This window comes from Sinocyclocheilus rhinocerous, unplaced genomic scaffold (genome assembly GCF_001515625.1).
Source record: "Sinocyclocheilus rhinocerous isolate Xijiao unplaced genomic scaffold, SAMN03320098_v1.1 scaffold58, whole genome shotgun sequence".
NCBI classification, from domain to species: Eukaryota; Metazoa; Chordata; class Actinopteri; order Cypriniformes; family Cyprinidae; genus Sinocyclocheilus; species Sinocyclocheilus rhinocerous.
This window is the reverse complement of record NW_015652310.1, coordinates 234,624-257,485: the sequence shown is the minus strand read 5'-3', so window position 1 is coordinate 257,485 and position 22,862 is coordinate 234,624. Positions and strand designations below refer to the sequence as shown.

Genomic DNA, 22,862 nt, shown 5'->3' with positions numbered 1-22,862 from the left:
AACCTCTGATTAACCCCCCCCCCCCCACACACACACACACACACACACACACTAATGGAATCCTTTGCATATTATTCGGTTTAATTAGATTTTATTTAAATGCTCACTAGTGATAAATTAAAAATATCGAAATGATTACAACTTTTAGAATATAACTTTTAAGTTTTTATATACTATTATAGTATTTATTAATATTTTGGATTAACTTTTATTGTATATTTTCAGTTATCAGTTGAATTTTAGTTTCATTTTTAGTAATTTTGTAATGTGCTTTTTGTAATTTATTATTGTTATTATTTAATATTTCTGTTTAGCTTTGATTTATATTTATTTCAGCTTTGGTTTTAGCAATTTCAGTATTTTAACAAAATTATTTTAGTTTGTTTGCAAGGCAACATTTCAACATTTTATTTTCATTTGTAAGGTTTTTTTTTTAGTTTAGGCTTTTCAAGTTTAAGTTTTTCATAAAAAATGTTTTTATTTTATTTCAAATATTAAAAAAAATAATGTTTTAATAGTTTTAGTTTTAGTTAACAACAACACCCCTGATTATAATATATTTCTCAATAAATACTGTTTGAAAATAAATATAAACTACCATTCAAAAGTTTAGGTTGGGTTTTGAAGTCTCTTATGCTCAACAATTTATTGCATTTATTTGATCACAATATAGTAAAACAGTAATATTGTGAAATACTACAGTTTAAAATAACTGTTTTCTATTTCAATCTACTGTGATGTGCGGCTTGATATTTTGGTGGAAACAGTTATGAAAATTTTTCAGGATTTTTATGACTTTCAAGATTCAGCACATATGAAATAGAAATGTATGTAAAAAAAACAAAAAAAAAAACAGTTGTGTTTATTCCTTCAATTATTTCTACTCCCATTGTTCTACCCCATCACGTTATACAGGGACCAAATAACCATCTCATCATGGCATGAATGCACTGAATTACAATGGTGATTTTATTGTCCTCAAAACTCAAGAAAAATAAACTCTAACCACTTTTCATGGCTATCTAAATAATTATTTCCTTAAATAACCTAAATAATAATTATTTGTAAATGCCAGTAGATGCTTAATGGCTGCATCAACGCTAAAATCAAAACATATTCTAGCGACCAGCTTTCCTGGTCTTTCAACACGATCTCAAAAACCTCCAGTGCTCGCTTGCTAGTGAAAGTTGCTCTCTGGAGATCATGGCAATAAACGCAACCTGTCAACTTGTGAGTGACCAGCTGTCAAGTTCAGTCAGATCCTGGCTATTGGAGCTTTTAAAAATCGAGCCTTGCAGGTCCCATCCTTCCTACAGCGATCAGAGGAGGAAGAATGTTGAGGGTCAGGCTAATAAGGCTGCTATAATTAGCCTCCCAGATGTGGAGAGTTCCTCCTTGACAACCCCTGACACATCCCCCTCATTAGCAGCAAAGTGTGCAGATCTGGGCATGTGGACCACAGACGGACAGGGGCACATGGGTGAGAGGGAGAAGAGACTCAACCTCATATAAGAGCTATTTACGAGCAATTCAACGGTTAGGTGGAAGACATTGCATTGTCTTGTGTATAATTGCTAGGAATAGAAGCCTAACCATATATTTGACCAAAACAACCTTTCGTCTTAGTTTAATCTAAAGGTAGAAAACTTCAGATGTTTTCACAGGGGATTGTTCAGAAGCAAGATTTACTATTCCCACTGGTTTAATTATTTTTCATAATGATATGGGTGACATTTCTTTGATCGTCATTTTTTCAGACACATTTCTTATCTTTTCATTAAATTTCATAAGTTGCAGCAACGAGCAAGTGGGTTGGCTTTTTAAAAGAAAGGAAATTAATTTTTGATGAATATCGGTTTCGATGACGTGTTTCCTTGTCAGAGTATCATACATTAAAGGCAGATCTGCTGGAAGCAAGCTGTGCTTTACTGTCACAAGGATTTTCAATCCTCTTTTGGCGGAATGAGAAAATACCGGAAAGTCTTTTTCCCCAGACACTGCGCGAGATGAACATAGAGAGACGAGACAGTTGACAGAAGACGAGGGACAGGTTGTAGTTTTACTGTGAGACAGACTATTCCTGACGAAGGGATGATTCATTTCGAGGCATAATACTCATCTGTCTGATTTTTTCTTTCTTTTTTTTTATCTGGTTTAATTATTTTTCATTATGATATGGGTGACATTTCTTTGATAGTATTTTTTCAGACACATTTCTTATCTTTTCATTAAATTTCATAAGTTGCAGCAACGAGCAAGTGGGTTGGCTTTTTAAAAGAAAGGAAATTAATTTTTGATGAATATCGGTTTCGATGACATGTGTTTCCTTGTCAGAGTATCATACATTAAAGGCAGATCTGCTGGAAGCAAGCTGTGCTTTACTGTCACAAGGATTTTCAATCCTCTTTTGGCGGAATGAGAAAATACCGGAAAGTCTTTTTCCCCAGACACTGCGCGAGATGAACATAGAGAGACAACGAGACAGTTGACAGAAGACGAGGGACAGGTTGTAGTTTTACTGTGAGACAGACTATTCCTGAAGAAGGGATGATTCATTTCATTTAGAGGCATAATACTCATCTGTCTGATTTTTTCTTTCTTTTTTTTTATCATTCGAACATCATTGCACAGAATGTCCCCTTCTCAAATGTTCATTTTCTAAAGAAGTCTGGAGACAATCTGGGAACAAAGTTGAAATCTTTCAGATCTGATTTAACGGCACATTGCTTTGAATCTTAATAATCATGATGAGTCAAAATACACATTCATTTAAATATTAAACATTCCTTTGAGCAATCAATTGAAGAAAACAATACAGCCTTTGTTCCAGGCAAGCCAGATATAATAGTTAACATTTATACAGCTAGTAAGAAACTCTCCAGGGTTAATCCTGACTAAAACAACCGCTATTGCCTAGAGCATGCATACTATTTCCAGTCTGTCATCAAGGCATCATTATTTAAGCAAATGATTATGAGCTACATAGAATTTACTTTCTCTATGTATTACCGTACATTAACTCTTTGGACCAATTCCCATATTCACATTCCCAAAAATGTTTTACGTTTATTGTGTCACATAATTGAAGGGCATATACAGTAATGACCTGAAATCAAATCTCAAAGGACAGAGTGAATCTTACATTATGATCATTTCAGATAATGTCTTTAAAGGTGAAGTATGTAATTTCTGTGCCACTAGTGGAGCCAAATTGTAAAAGCTGCGTCCAAAATCACGTACTGTCAAGGCTATGTACTGCATTTGATAAAGATTACTTACTTCTCAACTGTTTATAAAGTATGCTCTTGAAGTATGCATACAGATATACAGATTTACTACATACTGGATCTACCACATTGTCATGTGACCTGCCATTTATGAATGATGACTTCTCTCCCGATGGCCTCATGGGATAGTAGTGTCCCTTGGATGTACAATTCAGAGTCTCAGCAGAAGTAGATCGTCTGAGCAGTTTTTGCCTATTGCTTTATAAATGCCACATATTCAGACAAACTACTCATCTGACCTACTGCTTATTAGAAAGTAGGCATATTCAGATTCAGAATGAGTGTTATTTTAAACTAAAACTGAAACTATACAATTTTTAACTGAAAAAAAAAAAAAACATTTGATGAAAAAAAAAATAAAGAAATGAAAATAACAAATGTTGCACTGGCAGCTAACTGAAAACTAAAATAAAAATAAATAAAAGCTAAATATAAATCATTTACAAAAATTGAATACAAAATTACAAAAATTACTAATGAATATAAAAAGCTTTTAGAATTAGCTATATAAATGAGTAAATTCTGCACAGAATTTGCATTCGAAATCTAATACTGTATAGTAGGTACAGCATTTGGTTTGAATCTTGCTTTGCGACCAGTAAAAAAGAATGTTCTATATAGTATGAATGTTTGTAGTATGATGTTGATTTAGACATACTACATCGCCATGTTGTCACTGTCCTGTGACCAGCATCAGTCACGTCGCTTCACTGCCATTCACAAATCCTCTCCCCTGGCTTCATGGGATAGTAAATTGTCCATAAGATGCACACAACAGAATTTCGCCGAAAGTAGTAGGTCATCCGGGTACTTTTCGCCTACTGTTTATGAAAACGATGAATTTGTACATACCTTATGAACTGTTTTTTGCTTACTATATAGTATGGAAGTAGTATTCAGATGCAGGGATTGTTTTCAAACAGGTTTCTCTGAACACTCGCCTATTCTGCCATTGGTCAGTTAGAAAGACAACCCCGCCCTAAACTCATCTCATTGGTTGAGCTGTTGCTGTGTCAGGCTAGTCAAACACACAGAGCAATGTTTTGATATCACCACAGAGCCAGAGTGTTTACACAATTTCAATCTACAAACAGCTTACTTAAAGTTTTCTCTCTGCATATTTGACTGTATAAAGGAAGAAAATCATATTGCAGAAGTGCAGCAGTGAAAAGCAGCTTTGTAGCAAAGTACAACAGACAAGTTAAAGGCAGCCTGGTTTGTTGTTGTTCTTCTGTTGTGGTTTGAACTCCATTTGGTCACACGTCACCATGAAATTTGACAGCTATATATTTAAAGTCTCCATCATACATCCATGTCCCTCATCTATGATTACTATGTAATCAGCCCTCAAAGAAACCTTTACGAGTGGCAGTATACACACACGCACACACAAATACAGCAGTAAAGGCCCATAAAACGGGCAGTGGAGCTGGCGCCGGTGGCCGCAGGGCTGAGACTGAGTTCGTTTTAAAGGGCTGAAGAAGCCTGCTCCGCATTATGAGCACTTCAGAAGAGCTCTCCCTCAGGCATTGCGCACTTTGCCGCCTTGATCCCTGCTTTTTACACCCTTGCTGCCCGGACAGGAGGAGGAAATAAAAACAAACAATACTGTAAGCATGCGAGAAGCAAGTTTTCCCATCCAGTGTAGTTGTATAGTTGTTGTGTAAAGGATTGGCCGTTCTCAGATAACAGACTGTGTCTTGTGTAGTCAATGTATAATAGAAGCACAGTTAAAGAGAAAAACATCTGTGACACAGCACTAAATTGAGGAATAAATTTATGTCTGGACTGTGCGGCGTACCCACTCACGTCTCGACGGTAGAAGAAAAAACGGTGAGCTTGCTTGACTGACATTTGTTTCATAAAGCTCCACAAAGAAAACCCTGTGTCCTCCCTCTTAGTACTAAACATGTCGTACTACAAAGCATTTTTATTGCCAGCATGTACAGCGATAGGTTATTGCCATGGAAACCACTCAGAGACATTTGCGGGGCATTTCCATCATTTACAGACTCACATGATAAAAAGCATATATGACGTCAGAGGCCCGACTGTTTATCTTTTTTCTTCTTTTTCCTCCTTCCTATATTAGTTTTTGCTTTGCTCATATAGACTGACAAGGTGACTGGCTGACAGACGGCACAATGAGTCAGTGAGCATTTGGTGTAACAACCACCAAACGGATGGGATTTGTCCCTAAGAGATGACGCTGACACATTGATTTTTACCCCGAGTGAGTGCACAACTATTTTTGGCATCAATTACATAAAAGTACAGACTTCGAAATTAATGCCACATCTGGGGACTCACAGTTCCACTTAATTACCAAGTCTAATAAACAAATATGATGTCAGAATTAATACTTTAAAATAATTTCTAGGAATCATCTGTCTGGTATGAACATATTTTATAGATGTCTATAGATTGTCTAGATAGACAGACAGACATACAGACAGATAGATAGACAGACAGACAGACAGACAGACAGATATAGATTGTCTAGATACAGTAGACAGACAGACAGACAGATATAGATTGTCTAGATAGATACAGTAGACAGACAGATAGACAGACAGACAGACAGACAGACAGATATAGATTGTCTAGATAGATAGAGTAGACAGACAGACAGATAGATAGACAGACAGACACAGACAGACAGATATAGATTGTCTAGATAGATACAGTAGACAGTCAGACAGACAGATAGACAGACAGACAGAAAGACAGACAGATATAGATTATCTAGATAGATACAGCAGACAGACTGACCGATTGATCGAATCAATCAATCTATCTATCTATCTTTGACTTTACTTTTAAAACAGCTCATAATATTTCTGAGTAGAAATATCTAAATAAATCTAGTTAGATTTTTGACTTCTCAAACACCTCATTTTGACTTTACTTTTGCAGCTGCACCTATATTTCCAATTAGAGATAGTCTAGATGCATTCCTGACTGAACCTGAGTTTGTGTCACACGTAACTTGAATGTACGAATATGACCTGAATCCTGCCACCTTTAATAGTCCTCCTGATGTTAGTGTCACCTGAAATGCTCATCTGTTCTCCCACAGTATACAGTCTCCCACGCTGCTCTCTGTCTCGTCTCTATAGCAACTGTCAAAGCTCTGACCCCTCCTTTTTTGAGTAACTATCAGTGTGTCTAACCAAACCCTTCTCTGAAAACTCCACTCCATCCAAAGCTCTGCCATCACAAAACCACAATGGCTGTTTTTACCCAGGCTGGCCTAGACACATCCAAAATAAGGACCAGTAAATGCCTTTACTGGAATCAGAGCAGGCATGCCGCCGTCCTCTTGATGAGCGGTGATACGTTGTGGCTCCAGCATAAACCAAAACAGTCATTCAAGCTCACTTGTGAAAAACAATTACTCTTTGGCAGAACTTAAAGGGATAGTGTCATCATTTATTCACCTTCATGTCGTTCCAAAACTTTGCCACTTTCTGTCCGTTGTGGAACACAAAAGGAGATATTTTGAAAAATGTTCATGTGGCTCTTTTCCACAATGAAAGTGAAGGGGAACCAGTGATTGTCAGGCTCCTAAAAGGATTTTTATGCTCATCAAGGCTCCATTTATCTGATCAAATCTACAATACAAACATTAATATTGTGATATATTAATTATTACAATAACAGTTTCTATTTTAATGTATTTTAAAATGTAATTGGTAACACTTCAGTATAGGGACCAATTCTCACTTAACATATTGGCTGTTTATTAGTACTTAAAGCACATATTCTGCATGACCATATTCTACATCCCTAATCCTATTGCTAACCTTATACTACTTTGAACTACCTTACTAACTATTAATAAGCAGCAAATTAGGAGTTTATTGATGCAAAAAGTCGTAGTTAATAGTTTGTTAATGGCGAAAACTGGACCTTAAAATAAAGTGTGACCATGTAATTTATTCCTGTAATGGCAAAGCTGAATTTTCAGCAGCCAGTACTCTTCAGTGTTAATTGATCTTCAGGAATCATTCTAATATTCTGATTTTGTGTTTAAGAAACATTAATGTCAATGTAGAAAACAGCTGTGCTGCTTAATAGTTTTGTGGAAACCGTGACACTTCTTCAGGATTCTTTGATGAACAGAAAGCATTTTTTTTATTACATCATAAATTCTTTACTGTCACTTTTCATCAATTTAATGCATCTTTGCTAAATAAAAGTATTTTATTAACACATATAATAAAAGTATTTATAAAAAAATACAAAAAGTAATAAATCTATTAATTTCTTTCAAAAATAGTGTAACTACTTAGCAATAGTGCACAATTGTGCACAAATGGCTGCTAAATGTAACTTGTTTTACCATATGCAGTGTACGGTGTTGGCAGGAAGTGCCAGGAAAAAAGAGAGTGCTCCACTTTTTACCAAAAACCCATTGAAACTCCAACATAAAAACTTCTATAAATTCGAACATAACAGTTAAACAATAACAAGTTTCCCCTTTTCTCATCTTGCTCAAAAACAGCATTATTTCAACATGTACTCTCCCTAGTCACAGTCAAAGCATGCTGGGATCTAGAAATCCCCTGCCCAGTTTCAGCAATATTACATTAATGCCAACGAACATTATTCATGTAGTCTCAATGCAAAATGGATTATATAAACTTCAATTTAAGTGGATTTCATGCAATAAAATGTTAATACATAAATGTCTGAAAATAGTGTTGTATTAGCATTCAAATTAAGCAAGCAGCAAAAACATGCTTTTTGTAGAACAAATATTTAGACAATATGGAACGAGCGGAACAATCAAGACTTGTTTCTGGGTCTCACACTTTTCTAAAGGTACAGACCACTGTGACTTTCAGAGGCTACAGTTTTATTGGGAGGGTTTTGTTGTGAATGAGGGTTAGGAGAGTTCCAGGACCTCTTTCTCATTTTAGGCTCCTCTTTAGGATCCTCTGTGCTCAAATCAGCCCCTGAGGACCAATCAGCCCTGAGGGTTTATACACGGGCCCTTTACAACTGCCTCCCTTTCCTGCCACCTAAATTTCTCCGGTTTCAAGTCCTCAGGGCTTCATCAAATACTCACATTTCCCATTAATGCTGGCTGGAAAACAGATATGTGCAACGGACCATGGGAATTATGCAATATCTCATTTATCAGCCGGGAGCTTTTTACAGATTTGAGGACATGAACTATGATTTGAGGACAGATCCGTGCTGTTCGGTTGGAGAAGCACATTTTTGATGCCTTTTGACCTGTTGAGTTTCAAAAGCAGAAGAATCTTTAAAAAAAATAAAAAACATTCACACTGTTGCATGATCTTCCTTGAGGTCATTTGTAGCTTTCTTCAGTAGTTTACTGTCTTGAAATGATTAACGTGTCTGACCTACATATCTTAAAGCGTATTTCAGTCAATTTGACAACTGTGTTGGATATTGAAAATCATTTGCGTTAGGTCACATTCATTTGGTTCTATGTGTCTGTATCTGTAAACGTGTCAGTGCATGTGATACCTTTAAAATAAAAAAAAGCTGCATCTGTCAAAAAAGACAGCAAGCAGGTGGTAGCAGCGACCTGAATTAATTGAAAAATGACTCAAGCCTTCACAAAGAAAATGTATTAGCTGTTTGGTCCAGCAAATCATGACTCACAGGTGGAGTTTCAATTCAAACTTATCACGGACCGCATTAAACGCCTAGACCGGGAAACCAATTAGCATTATCACAATACCTGACTGATGATTCACACTCATGATCAAAGTGAGATCATCCAGTGTTCCCAATGTCAATTTGCTCGACCTGGAGGAACCCCAATTCCTGCCATTTTTTTAATAGGGATGCTTTGTCTGCAAAATGCAAGGCTTATTAGTTGCGATATTAAAGGCTTCTTACATCTGCATGTAAGACATGCTTTTAAATGTACCAGGGGAGCACTTAGAGCAAAGATTATATGTCACGCCATATGGTATTCTCTTCTTAGATACAAACACAAGGCGATGCAGAGTTTGCTCCAAGTGAATTGTTTTGGGGTTTTTTTTAACTACATTGAGGACATTCTGGTAATTCTGGGAAAATTCCCCCATTTTTATATGCACTTCTCAATATAACTCAATAGCACTACTTTATAAACTATAATAAATTCATACAGTAGAACAGGATCTGTGTGTCGACCAGCCCAGTGTTGTGTTTTGACAAGTTGGACAAGTCACAACAGAACTAAGTAATCAACTAGAACTAAAAGGTCAAGAACATACAAAAGAAGAGCTGCACGATTTGGGGGAGAAATCTAATTCCTAAATAATACATATATATTTTTGAGTGTGTGAATCATCAGTCAGGTATTGTGAAAAAAAAAATGAAAAAAAATTTATATATATATATATAACAATATATAACAATGACAACAATAAAAGTATTGTTTTATATAATAATAATAATAATGTATAATTATTGTTGTTGTTTTTGCTGTCATATTATTGTCATGTTGTTGTTGTTACAGTGAAATATTACAATACAAATATTTATTTGTTTAATATTTTTATTTAGCAATACTACTACTAATACTATTACTAATTATTATTATTACTAAATAGAAAAGAGAAAATTAGAAATGTTACTATTGTAGTACTGTTCTGTAAAATTACAATACTATATTAGTTTATTATATCTCAATTTCTTATTATCTTATTAATATTGTCTTATTATATCTTATTATCTTAATTTCATCATTTTCAAACATTAAACCATTGAACGTTTTGCCAGAAAACCAAAAGAATGGGTTTTATGCCATTACATTTAAAGTAAAAGATCATAAAAAATTGTAGATTTTCTGTGCAATATTTAATAATATTTATGTTAATATTAAAATGAAATATTTAATAATAGGACTTGCATTTTTTATGTGTTAAAATGTGGCACTCATTCCCTCTACAGTGGATAAAAAAAGCATGTTTTGTTTTGTAATGTGTCCATTAACTATTATGGGCAGAAGTGAGTCATGCCACAGCAAGGGTCGTGGTTACAGGTGATGGACTCTTTCCAGTTACCAGATCCTCCTTTGATAACAACACAACAAGAACATAGACATTCACTTCCACACAAAGAAACAGAAATAGTCACTGAAAAAGAGAAAAAGAAATGTCAATGTGTCAATAACAAAGACCAGGCTTCTCTTTTCATTGCATAGCTTGTTTTTCTTATTGCATAATATGTGCAATGATAAAGAGTCAATCTAGACAAAAGACTAGCCATAGCAAAGAAGAATCAAGGCCAGAGAAACAAATACAAATGTGCAGGACCAAGGCAGTCTCTTTCTGCAGAGAGAGAAATGTTTGATTATGGTATCAGGATTGGTTTATTTCTTGTTAAGTCTACTACAGTACAATGTGTGCTATCCCAGAGTGCTCTGTTCCAGCATAGTGCCATGTTACATAATGAATACTTTGACCTCTTGAGAAATGAAGGGAGGTGAACACTTTTGCTAGATTTGGCCAGCATGTTATGATATGAACTGCTCTGTCCTGGTTCATTGCCATTTACCTGTGACCTGAGAGAAAAGCATATTTACAATGGCATATGTCTGTTGTGTATGGTCAGATGAGGCCGTTTTGCCTGTTTTGTGGAAAACTCTCATTCATATGAATGCATACATTGTTTTTCCCCCTTGGATTAGCTACTGTACAGAGAGGGTTGAAATTAAAGCGAATCGTAGCCTGAAGTGTTGCACTAAGTCAACAGATCAATTACTAACAAACTCTACCTCAGATGAACTTCCTTTTATATTCAGTGGGAGAGAAAAAAAAAATCAGCTTATGCTTTATTTCGATAGTCCACTTTAGACATTCTACTAACTATAAGTAAGTAGGTTTGCTGCTACGTATCAGCTTACTCTCATAATTTGCAATTGCATGTTAACTAACTCTCAACAGAGTATTAGTAAACTAATAGGTTAGGGTTAGTAGAAGTTGACATGTTCTTGAAAGTTATAGTCTGTTGGTGACCATAAATAAAGTGTTAGCAGATATTAAGCAGATAATCACTGGTAGTTGGCATGTGGTTGCAAAGTTCTGTATTATTAGCAGATTGTCTAAAGTGGACAACTGAACTAAAGTGTTACCCAAAAAAATCACACAACAGCACTACAAAAGAAAATCATCAAGACTGCTGAATTAAAACAGCATTTCTTGTCTCTTTGTCAGATCCATTGTTTTAGTATGTGCTTATTTTAGCAAACAAATATGAATCTAACCAAAGAAAGAAAATGTGAATTATTATCATTTGCAACCCATTTTATTTTTATAATGTGACACATTTTTTAAGTGAAACATGGGCGTTACATACCAGAATGGAGCCAGACCAAATGCTACCCACAAACCCTTGTGGCCTAAGTGACATTAGTGGGAAAAAAAAGTTTGTTTTATAGAAAGAGGAAGTTAATACATATTGATCAGGAAAACAAACATTAAAGGTATAGTTCACCCAAAAGGTATAGTTCTGTCATTAATTACTGACCCTCATGTAATTCCAAACCCATAAGATCTTCATTCATTTTTGGAACACAAATTAAGTTATTTTTGATGAAATCCGAGATCTTTCTGACCCTCTATAGACAGCAAGGCAATGTGCACGTTCAAGGCCCAGAAAGGTATAAGGACATTGTTAACACACACACACACACACACACACACACACACACACACACACACACACCTAGATGCTAAGGGGCTCATAACTCACCAGCTGTGCAAGACATCTCAAGACACGGTAAGATAGAAGCAAAGGGGTGACATGACTGGGATCAAGCCTGCACTGGCTGCCTGGCCCCTAGAGACACACAAACTCTGTTAGACACACATAAATGTGTCAATACACTACACAGCTGAAATATGCATGAGGTGACATATAACAGAGCTATCACCTTACAACCGCTTCGCACGCCAATGACAATGTAGGTTCAGTGACTGGATCTCATTTCACTGTGGAAGGGAAGGAAGTGTGCTGAACATTAGAGGTGTTATTGTTATAATCTGCTCTGATATCACGTACTAATAATGTTACTGACTTTCTTTAGTTCAAAATACAGACAAAAAGCTGATATTATTAAAAGTAGTGCACATTAGTTTTATGGTTTTAAGGAAGACAACATGTACTGATAAGGATTATATGACACACACTTCCTCTTTTGTAATCTGAATCTCAGCATGTACACACTTAAGTTATATGTGGGTCTTAAGCTATACATATATGAAGAGTTTTCTCAACCAGTGACATAAACTTTAAGCAACAGCTGTCAAGTATCATGGAAAACTGATCAAATATTTACCTAACATTTTTCCTTCTGTCCCTCCTTCCAATCACATCCTATCTAAAGTAATTGATTAACTGATTAAATGGACCCTGAACAGCATCTACAGACTAACACATACTCACTCTCGCTCTCTCTCTCTCTCACACACACACACAAATCTGTATTGTTAAAAGCGCTATATAAATAAAACCAGGATATATAAACCTGTACACACACACACACACACACACACGTCTGGCTTGCTATCCTTGTGGGGACTCTCCATAGGCGTAATGGTTTTTCTACTGTACAGACCGTATATTCTATTGCCCTACACCAACCCTACCCCTAAACCTACCCCTTACAGGAAACTTTGTGCATTTTTAGATTTTCAAAAAACTTAATTCTGTGTGATTTATTAGCTTGTTTACCCGTGGGGACCTCAATTTAGGTCCCCACCATGACACGAGTCCCCATGAGTCTGTGTGTATTCAGGTTTAAGTCCCCACCAGAATAGAAAAACAGGTACACACACACACACCTGTGAATGAACAAATAAACATGAACATACACAAAGCTGCCCGTCTGGTTTGCTATCCTTGTGGGGACTCTCCATAGGCGTAATGGTTTTTCTACTGTACAGACCGTATATTCTATTGCCCTACACCAACCCTACCCCTAAACCTACCCCTCACAGGAAACTTTCTGCATTTTTAGATTTTCAAAAAACTTAATTCTGTGTGATTTATTAGCTTGTTTACCCGTGGGGACCTCAATTTAGGTCCCCACCATGACACGAGTCCCCATGAGTCTGTGTGTATTCAGGTTTAAGTCCCCACCAGAATAGAAAAACAGGTACACACACACACACACACACACACCTGTGAATTAACAAATAAACATGAACATACACAAAGCTGCCCTATAATATCCTGTTAAATTTACATTACAATAATGTCCGCTGTTTTTATTGGTGACAAAAATTTTCAGGCATTATCGTGCCTGTATTTTTTATATTTTATTGTCGTTTTAAATTTTTTATAATTAAAATGTTGTATGTTTCATCAACTGGTGTTATTTGAATGTACCAAGATACCTTAACTACGCAGATCTGCTCTGTACGTTAAACTATACTGATAACCTACAATTATACAGGTTGAAAAACAGAAGGCCCTATGATGAATTAAAGTTCACCAAAACTGGCACTCCATGAACTATGACTCATATAAACATGTGCAGACAAAGCACAGTGTTACCATACAAATACAAAACACCATCAGGGTAACTAAACATTACATGTAATACAGTAACCAATAACTAAAATAATTAGAAACGCAGCGATCTTCAAATAAAGAGTTACTTAATTATAATTTATGAATTTAAATGTTATTTAATAATCATTTTAATTAAAAAAAATACTACAGTTTAAAAGTTTGTTGTCAGAATTTGTAATGTTTTTGGAAAAAAAAAAGCTTAATATTTTGTGGAAAATCTGATACATTAGGATTTCCAAAGAGAAAGGAAAAATTGAAATCGCATCATATGACCCCTATAATGAAAGTTCTAAATACCAGCATTTGAATTACATTTTTCTTTACTGTCACTTGTGATTTAAAACAACTGAATGGCAGTGTATATAAATGATTTCATACTTCTACTTCCAAAAAAAAAAAAAAAAATGTAATGTCTGTCATGTTAAATCACTAACATGCTTTATAGCGTTTTAACATTCTTTTTTTCTGTTTAGATTACAGAATTACCGTTCACTTTGCTTCTGATAATAGTCCAATTGCGTGTGTGTTTTGTGCATCTCATTAAGTTGCACAAACCAACAGTTACATGCTATCTAGTTATGTTGAAGAGGCCTTGGATTTACTTCAGCTCACCAGCTGACTCTGATATTAACAATATCAGACACCAATTTACTGGAATACCATGAACTTTACTGGAAACCTCCAGCTGCACAAACATGCATGTTTAACTGAAAAACGTCAAACTGTGTCAATCTAGCAGGTTAGAAACTTTCACACCAGGCTTGATCTTGTTTAATCTCATGAGAACATACTTAATAAATGTGCACAGTGAAATCGACTCAGTTTCAGGCCTCTTATTTGTCAGTCTATTGATTTATGTGTGGTCATGTGACCAAGTGCTGAGAATAATAAGGCTAGATAAGGTTGTGTGGGGAAGGTGGTATATCCCATGGACCCCAGGATCTCTTCTGTTCAGCTCCTGAAATGTCTCTGTCAGCCCGAACAAGTTCACGATCTTAGACAGCCTTTTGCAGCAAATGCTGTGTAGGCAGAGGGAAATAAAATCAATGGGGTTACATATTATTATCATTACCAGGTGTGGATGGGAAATGAGTTCTGTAAGTAATATCTCACAAAACATGAAACAGATTTCGCAAAAGGCTGTTTTGAAACCACTGCCTTGGATGATAAATATTGACAGAAGTATTGATGTGCAAAGAGATGTGACAGAAGTGATGCATCAAGCAGTCAATCAGAGAGAAAGAGGGATGTTTGCCATTTGTAATGGGCTGAGTTATCAGGTATTTCTCACTGGAATTCATAGTATGGCCATAACATTTTTTTAAATCTTTATTAGATTCACTTAGATTAAAGGAACTTATTAAAAAATATATAAAGGGAAATTTTAAGGTTAATTCTGAATGTACTATGTTTTCACACATAATTCTTTGGAGTTCCAAGGAACAAAACATAAAAACATTCTAACTCAAAGAAATGGTTTCACCAGAAAAACAGGCAAAGTTTTTTTTCCATCATGTCATGTTCATTCATTTCTACCATCCCGAAGACCACTGAAAGAACACCGTTTTATTTTGACATTAGTCCGCCAGAGCATATGGTCTTCTAAAGAGGCCTTTGCCAGTACTAATGTTCAAATCTGGGCAAAGTGAAGACGGCGCACACACAATGGACATGAGCCCTTTGCCTCTCAACAGGCAGCAGGCAGTCAGTGTTCAAAACAGCAGCTCTACCATTCCTCTCTCTCTCACTTTTCCTTCTCTTAAACAAAACCAACCACAGTACCGCAGCACAAACATAACAGACTTACTCTTCTTATACTTTAGAGCATATGGTCTTCTAAAGAGGCCTTTGCCAGTACTAATGTTCAAATCTGGGCAAAGTGAAGACGGCGCACACACAATGGACATGAGCCCTTTGCCTCTCAACAGGCAGCAGGCAGTCAGTGTTCAAAACAGCAGCTCTACCATTCCTCTCTCTCTCTCTCTCACTTTTCCTTCTCTTAAACAAAACCAACCACAGTACCGCAGCACAAACATAACGGACTTACTCTTCTTATACTTTAAAAGAAGAGAGAGAGAGAACAAAAATAGCTTCCACAAGCTGCCAACATCTCCGAAACAGTCTAATGCTAATTGAAGTACAGAATAAAAACTGCCAGAAATCAGGGAATAACCAAACACAAGATAGATAGATCTGATAGCCAGCTATCCCTTTAAAAAATATATAAATACATATATCAATAGATTATAATTAATAGATATAGATATTTCTAGGAAGCATCTGTTATACATATTTTATACTGAGGGCATCTTTACAGAGGGAGAAAGATTGTCTAAATGCATGACTTAACCTAGATAGATGGATAGATGGATAGATAGATAGATAGATAGTTTCAACCAGATGTTTCAGTGAACTGAGATGTTTCAGTGGACTGAGATCTTGTGATTGAATGGTGCTTCATTGCTGTGTATGTGTTTTATTGACAGGGAGCCTGATATACCAGCCTGGGCTCCTCTCCTGTATCAGCTGCAACTCCTAGACTTCAGAGAAAAGCCGGACCCCCTTTCACTGCCCATCCCCGAACGGATCCGCATCGGCAACCAGAAACGAGAGCGAGGCAACTTCTACTTCCAAAGGGAAGAGTACAGCATGGCAGCCCAAGCTTACTGCATGGCTTTAGACATGCTTACGACACGAACATATGGTAATCCAACCCACAGTGCCCTTCAAACACCTGTGTCATAATGCAGGAACATTAAGCAGGAACATGCCAGAACATGCACAAATCTTTCATGCGTATAAATGCATAAGGGCACAGATCTCAACAACAGGAAATGTTCTGATAATAGGCTATTTATAAATATTATAATTTCTAATATTTTTTCTAATATTATACATAACATATACTATTAATTAACTTCAAACATACCAATAAAAACATGTTTATAAAAAAAAAATATAAATTATATTATTATATTATAATGTAGCTAACTTCTGGAGACTATATATATATATACATATATATATATATATATATTGGCTTCATGATATCTAATAAATCGTTCAATGGTGATGGAGAAAAACCCTATAATAGCTCTCAATTCTGAGCAGTTCTAGCAGCTCAGCAGCTAATCTATTTGATCAATAATCATGTCATCGGAATGCTCAGTCATGTCTGCAAGCTGTGACCACCCCGAGTAACGCTCTTATTAAACCCTACGCTAATCAAACGTAATAAATCTACATGTTATTTCCACCTCCTTAATCATGGTAATTGCTGGAAAGCCTGGTCCATCTTGAGAGGAACGTTTGACGGTAATGAGACAGTAAAGTGCAAAGCACCGCTTTGGATTATAGACACTGATAATGACCACACATGCAGAAGTGATCTCCACATCGCCACAGTCTCCACTGACCACTCAAGCATCACATATTAGATTCTCCTTCATTTTCTACGCAATATTTTTCTACATTCATACATTTCTATCTCATTAGCCACTAAGTAGTAATTTTTCTAAATTATTTAGAGAAACGATTTTGTAGCAAACAAACACGAAGTCCCTCTGCATACAGTGATATTCAATACAAATGGTTACTGTAGGCTATATTTGCAATTGGCAATCACTAACCCATACACAAAATATATATTAGCAAGCTCTACAAGTAAGGGAGCGTTCACATCGAATGCGTTTGCATCCCATTTTGTTGCTTTTCCATTGTAAACACTTGCTAGATGGACTTTTTAAACTCTCACACATATGACGTGGCGTTCTAAAAACGTGGCGCTTAGAATAAAATTAATTAACTTAAACGCATTCGAGACCTTTTTTTTTTTTTGCATGTCATGACTTGCATTTCACGTTTTAAATGCAAAAACGCATTCTGTGCCAACTCATTATGAATTGACTCCCAAATATCAATGGCCGAGTGCTGCCCAGTTGCAAGTGTGATATTATAAGAGTTAAAAAAAAAAAAACATATTAGTTAATAATGAGTTATGCCTACCTACATTTAGGCACAATATTGCCAGGTAATTGGCAGAGCGTGTTATCCAAACTAAACCACTGTAGGCCTATATCCAATTACTTTTTCTCTGAGAAACAAACAATATGTCGTTCCCAGATCAGTTGTTGAATGGTTTACTGATTGACTCAATGATTCACTGATAAAGACGGTCCCTGAATGAACCAGTAGCTATTATTAAACAAATCGGTTGAGTGAATGATTCGATAACCCACTCATAAAAACAGTCACTTGTTTAGTTCCTGAGTGAATCATATTTTTGAACAAATGGACTGAATCTTACTCCTAAAGACAGCCACTTTTCGCCACCTACTGGTTTCAATTCAACTGTTTTTTTTTCCAGTTTAATATACACTTTAAAAAATGTTTCATTCATCCAATTAAAAAAATTTAGGGTAATGATTCACATCTATATTTTTTTACTTGACTTGAGCCAATGAAAAATAAATAGCTTACCCTAAATTTTTTTAATTTATTTTATAGTGTAGGGGGCTTCTAGAGAGCATTTGATTGGACAGAAAGTTTGATGAGAAGCTGAAGTACGATGTGACATCAAAAAAAAAATCGTTGAGCCGTTTTGGCGGAAGTGACGAACTGCAAGCTTTGAATGCTTATGTCTTCTAAATGCGAATTTTGTCACTGTTTTGGAGCACACTGCCTTATAGATAACCTTAAGACTAACATATTGATACTAACACCCAAAAAAACTTTAATTTTGATTTCATGGGGACTAAGCCAGCAACCGAACTTACGTTTTTAAGTTGAAGTTGGTGTTTATTTTCTACAGTGAAATCCCTACCACAAATGCACAGACTGACAGTCTCTCTGGAACAAACAGTGAAGTCACAGTGCAGTTGAACTGTTATATCAGCACTGTTGGAACACTGCTCGACCAATCAGATTTGAGGCCACTAACTAATGTACAATGCCATTTACACTGGATTGATCCATAAGAAAACACATTTTTAATTGTGTTTAATGTTTTCTTTAGTGTTATACATTGCCACAGCGTGGTTATAAGGGGCTGTACAATTGTGTCCTCCTGTAGACAGTCAAAGCTGTGCGGCAGAGGAGGAAGAAGAGGAGGTGAACGACTACCGGGTAAAGTGTCTGAATAACCTGGCAGCAGCACAGCTGAAGCTTGGACAGTTTGACGAGGCGCTGCACAGCAGTCGAGATGTGCTGTTCCTGGATCCCCAGAATGTCAAAGCGTTATTCAGGAAAGGGAAGGTATGGATGAATATTATTCAACAAACTAGGCACTGAGATCATTTACAGTTCATACATGATGGGTTTATATTTCCATCTGGATTGTACTTTTTCCGAAAACAAAGAGTCATATTTATTGTAATCTGGTAATGTAAAATGTGTCTGCAGCTTTTATCGGACAGGGGTGAGTATGAGGAGGCCATGGAGACCCTGAAAAAGGCTTTGAAACTGGAGCCGTCCACTAAGGTGAGAGGCGTAACCGTATCTCCTGAACACATCTAAATTTCACGTGAGCTGGCAACAGAAAATCCCATTAGCAGCTATTTACAGATCAACTGACCTTTGGGAAAAACCTGGCCTAACAGGAACAGTGTTATTTATTTCAAATTCAATGCCAACTCATACACACTGTGGGTCAAGAATGAAGTTTGCATTGAAGCCAACAGGTGCTTTATTATTATATTAATCTTCCAATGTTCATTAGTAAACACCTTCCAAAATGGTTTTAAATGAGTATCAAAACAGAGAATGCATTGTGGATCTATTTAAGACAATTTTTAAAAATGTCTTTCTAATGTGTTTGCATTTCATACATATCACAGTTTCCCGACTGGTCTGTTTGAACATTCAACACAAACTTAAGACAAGGAAGTGAAAACCTGTCCTGAGAAATTCCACTCAACATACGAGTGCATGCAAACAATATCTGAGTGAACATGCAAATATTTGTTTCTACAGCTAGACTCTAATACTATCTGAGAATGAGTTTTGTGCTGCGTTACAATCCACAGAACCCAAACCTGTTCTGTCACGCCTTTGAGAATCTGTCAAATCCTCAGAGCAGCCACCAAGATTAGAGCTGTCTGGAGCCAGTACATGGACACAAAGTTACACACACACACACACACACACACACACCTTCCAGTAATAAAGTGAATCAGCACTATACACTGTGGAGGTTTATGACATTCAAGAAGCAATAAACAGAACAACTAGCTTCATTCGTAATACTGAATAATATAATGGCCCATTCTGCTAAAAAAAAATAATAATAATAATAATAACAAAATGTCATGTCTCTATCTGTTTTATTATAAAGTTGCACAACATGCAACTCCATGAAAGCATAATGCAATATGCATAAATATTTATATATATATATATATATATATATATATACAGTACATATCACTTGTGTATATATATATCTCCTAAATGTTATATTACAATATATTATAAATTACAATCATCCCATATTTGACAAAATATTACAATATTTGTCAAATATGGGATGATATAAGAAAGAATGAAGCAAAGACATTTCACAGATTGTGTCTGGGCCTGCTGATGAGTGATTTTGTGATTGACCTCAGGTCCCCTCACACTGTGCTTTGACCCAGAGCGCTCATGGTGAAGAGTGAGCCTTGTCTAGACAAAACTAAAATATCTGCTGTTCCTATAATGACACCCCGTCTGGATGGCGGGGCAAAAAGCAAACATTCCCTCAGGAGGGAACTCATTGCAAAATTCAAATTAGGATCATAGAGTCAGAGATGGCATGGGATGGAAAACGTGGTAATACATGTGTTGCTATATACTTTTGATTTCAGCAGTCTCTTAAGTGTATACTCTGTGCTAATGGCTTTTGATTAAAATACACGTGTAGGCCTATGTAAATCTTTACTCACTAAAAGTGGTATATTAAGGAAAACATTAAGATTTCACATTCAAAATCTGCATGGTGTTAAAGTAGCAAAGAATAGGCGATAAAAAGCTCAATAAAGTGATTTCAGTCACATACCAGATTCTCGCACTGATAACAAAGAGGTCATAAAAATGTATAATCCAGTACTACACAAACGCAGCTTGCAGACGGTGAAATGGCACCATCTGTTGGTCAGTGTTAGAAAGTGCAGGACCACCTTATTTTTCCACAGAGCTGTAGTAGGCAATAAAGATTAAAAGTTTTTTTTTTTTTTTTTACTCTGTATTACGAGTTTGAATGCTAATATTTTTTCTTCATATTGTATTTTTATAGGCTATTCATGCTGAACTGTCCAAGTTGGTAAAAAGACAGGCGGGGGAAAGCGAGACCGAGAGTTGGCAAGCTAAACCAGCTGAAATGTTCGTCGAAAACATAGCGCCCTTTCTGACACCTCCTCCCAAAAAGAAGCCGTTTGTAAGTGACTGACTACCACCTAGTGAAGAGAATAAAAGTGGTGGAAAGGGCCTTTTAAAATGTGCCAGAGCTGGCGTCCAAGTGCCGCCATTGTTTGATCTCGTTTCTTACTCTTTCAGGGAATTTCTTGGAAGTTTCTGCTTGGAGCTCTGGTGGTGGCCTTGGGCAGTTTAGTCACATCTGTGGTTCTGACCGCACGGAACTAGCTCTCTCGACCTACTTGCAAATTAACTACAAGTCTCACAAACAAACATTCCACAGAGCTGCTAAGGGACAGAGGAAAAATGCATTGAACTGTTTAAAGAGCTGCTTTATGGGCGGTTCTACCGGTGGCACACCAACTTATGCAAAACAGAAAAAAAGGGCAAGGCAAATGCATTTAAACTACTTGCAATAAAAACACTAGTATTAATATGTTTGGCGTTTTGTTTTGCTTTCTGCTACATGACATGTTAATTACTGGAATTTAGGGGAACAGCTGCCATTAAATCATTATGGTAGAAAAGTCAGGGATGAAAAATACAAATGTGTGTAGAAATGAAAAAGTTAACAAGAAATCAATATTACATTTACAACCAAAATGTTGCAGAAAACAACATTCAAACTGTAGATGAACAATATGGCTATACAACAAATTAATCAACTGTTACTTATATTTTATCTATTTGATGACAAAAGGACTAATAAAATCAGCATTACAACATTAATTTCTAAACCCATTCTACTTTCAAATTGTGAAATATAAATCTAAGACAAATTTTAAATAGCTCTTCAGCTATTAGAATTGTTTCATGATAAATGTTAATATATTATAATGAATAAAATATACATAATACCATAATTAACATGTATTAAAATATTCTTCACCGAAGTTGTTTTAGCATTCACTATCTCCCCCCTTCAAATTTATTTTTGAATATTCAGTTCTTAAAGAAAGAAAGACATTGTGGTTAGATAAACAAGCAGCTTTGTCATAATGCAGCTGAAATACCAGAGGAAATATATCACCTTAAATGCGGAGTTGTTTGAATATTGGGTTGGACTATGGGTAAAAAATGTTGAAAACCAATAGATATAAAAAAAAAAAAATTCTGTGAAATAACATGAAATAACGTATCATTCATAATGAATGACACCAGGAAAAGGCATTAGGCAAGTAAATAAGGTCCGTTTTGATTTCATGTTGACTTTACAGCTGCTCACAGAAATGTAACTACATCCGACCTTGAATACTAACCCACACAATTACTCTGGCACTTCAAGGTTCAGTTTCCTGGGTATGAGCATTACTCTGTCCTCCTCCACACTCTGGCACTCCTGTAAACAGACTGAACGGTGACTCATCTGTACAGAGGATCTAATACGATGGCTGATTAATCTATTGTTGCCCAAACCAGTTGGTGTGACATGTTGGAGGAGAATCACAGATTCTGTCGCTGACTGTTGTATCATGATGAAGGCATTGTCTCTGAACAGCACAGGTGGCATATCTCAGATGAATGGCTGACGTGTCAGTTCTGCTTTACTTTGCTATGGTCATTTGAGTGCCAAAAAAAATGTAAAAAAAAATACAGGAATGTATGTTTTAATTGATGGGTTTTTTTTTTTTTTTTTTT

The 22,862-nt window shown here is 36.0% G+C and overlaps 1 protein-coding gene and 1 long non-coding RNA gene across 2 annotated transcripts in view; one reads left to right on the top strand and one right to left on the bottom strand.

Annotated features, from left to right (window-relative positions):
- LOC107714786 (uncharacterized) overlaps positions 1-12,251 on the bottom strand; it is a 17,302-nt gene extending 5,051 nt beyond the window's left edge. Inside the window, exons 1-2 of the long non-coding RNA XR_001637015.1 lie at positions 12,193-12,251; positions 12,012-12,098 (exon numbers count right to left, since the gene is read on the bottom strand). This is a non-coding gene — a long non-coding RNA (uncharacterized LOC107714786). The remainder of the gene's footprint in view (positions 1-12,011; positions 12,099-12,192) is intronic.
- Positions 1-21,670, top strand: part of LOC107714781 (peptidyl-prolyl cis-trans isomerase FKBP8-like) — a 36,442-nt gene extending 14,772 nt beyond the window's left edge. The window contains exons 4-8 of the mRNA XM_016520748.1: positions 16,322-16,539; positions 18,907-19,088; positions 19,236-19,313; positions 21,106-21,246; positions 21,366-21,670. Coding sequence (XP_016376234.1) covers positions 16,322-16,539; positions 18,907-19,088; positions 19,236-19,313; positions 21,106-21,246; positions 21,366-21,452 — 706 coding nt within the window. The 3' untranslated portion in view covers positions 21,453-21,670. The remainder of the gene's footprint in view (positions 1-16,321; positions 16,540-18,906; positions 19,089-19,235; positions 19,314-21,105; positions 21,247-21,365) is intronic.
- Positions 21,671-22,862: the final 1,192 nt, after the last annotated feature.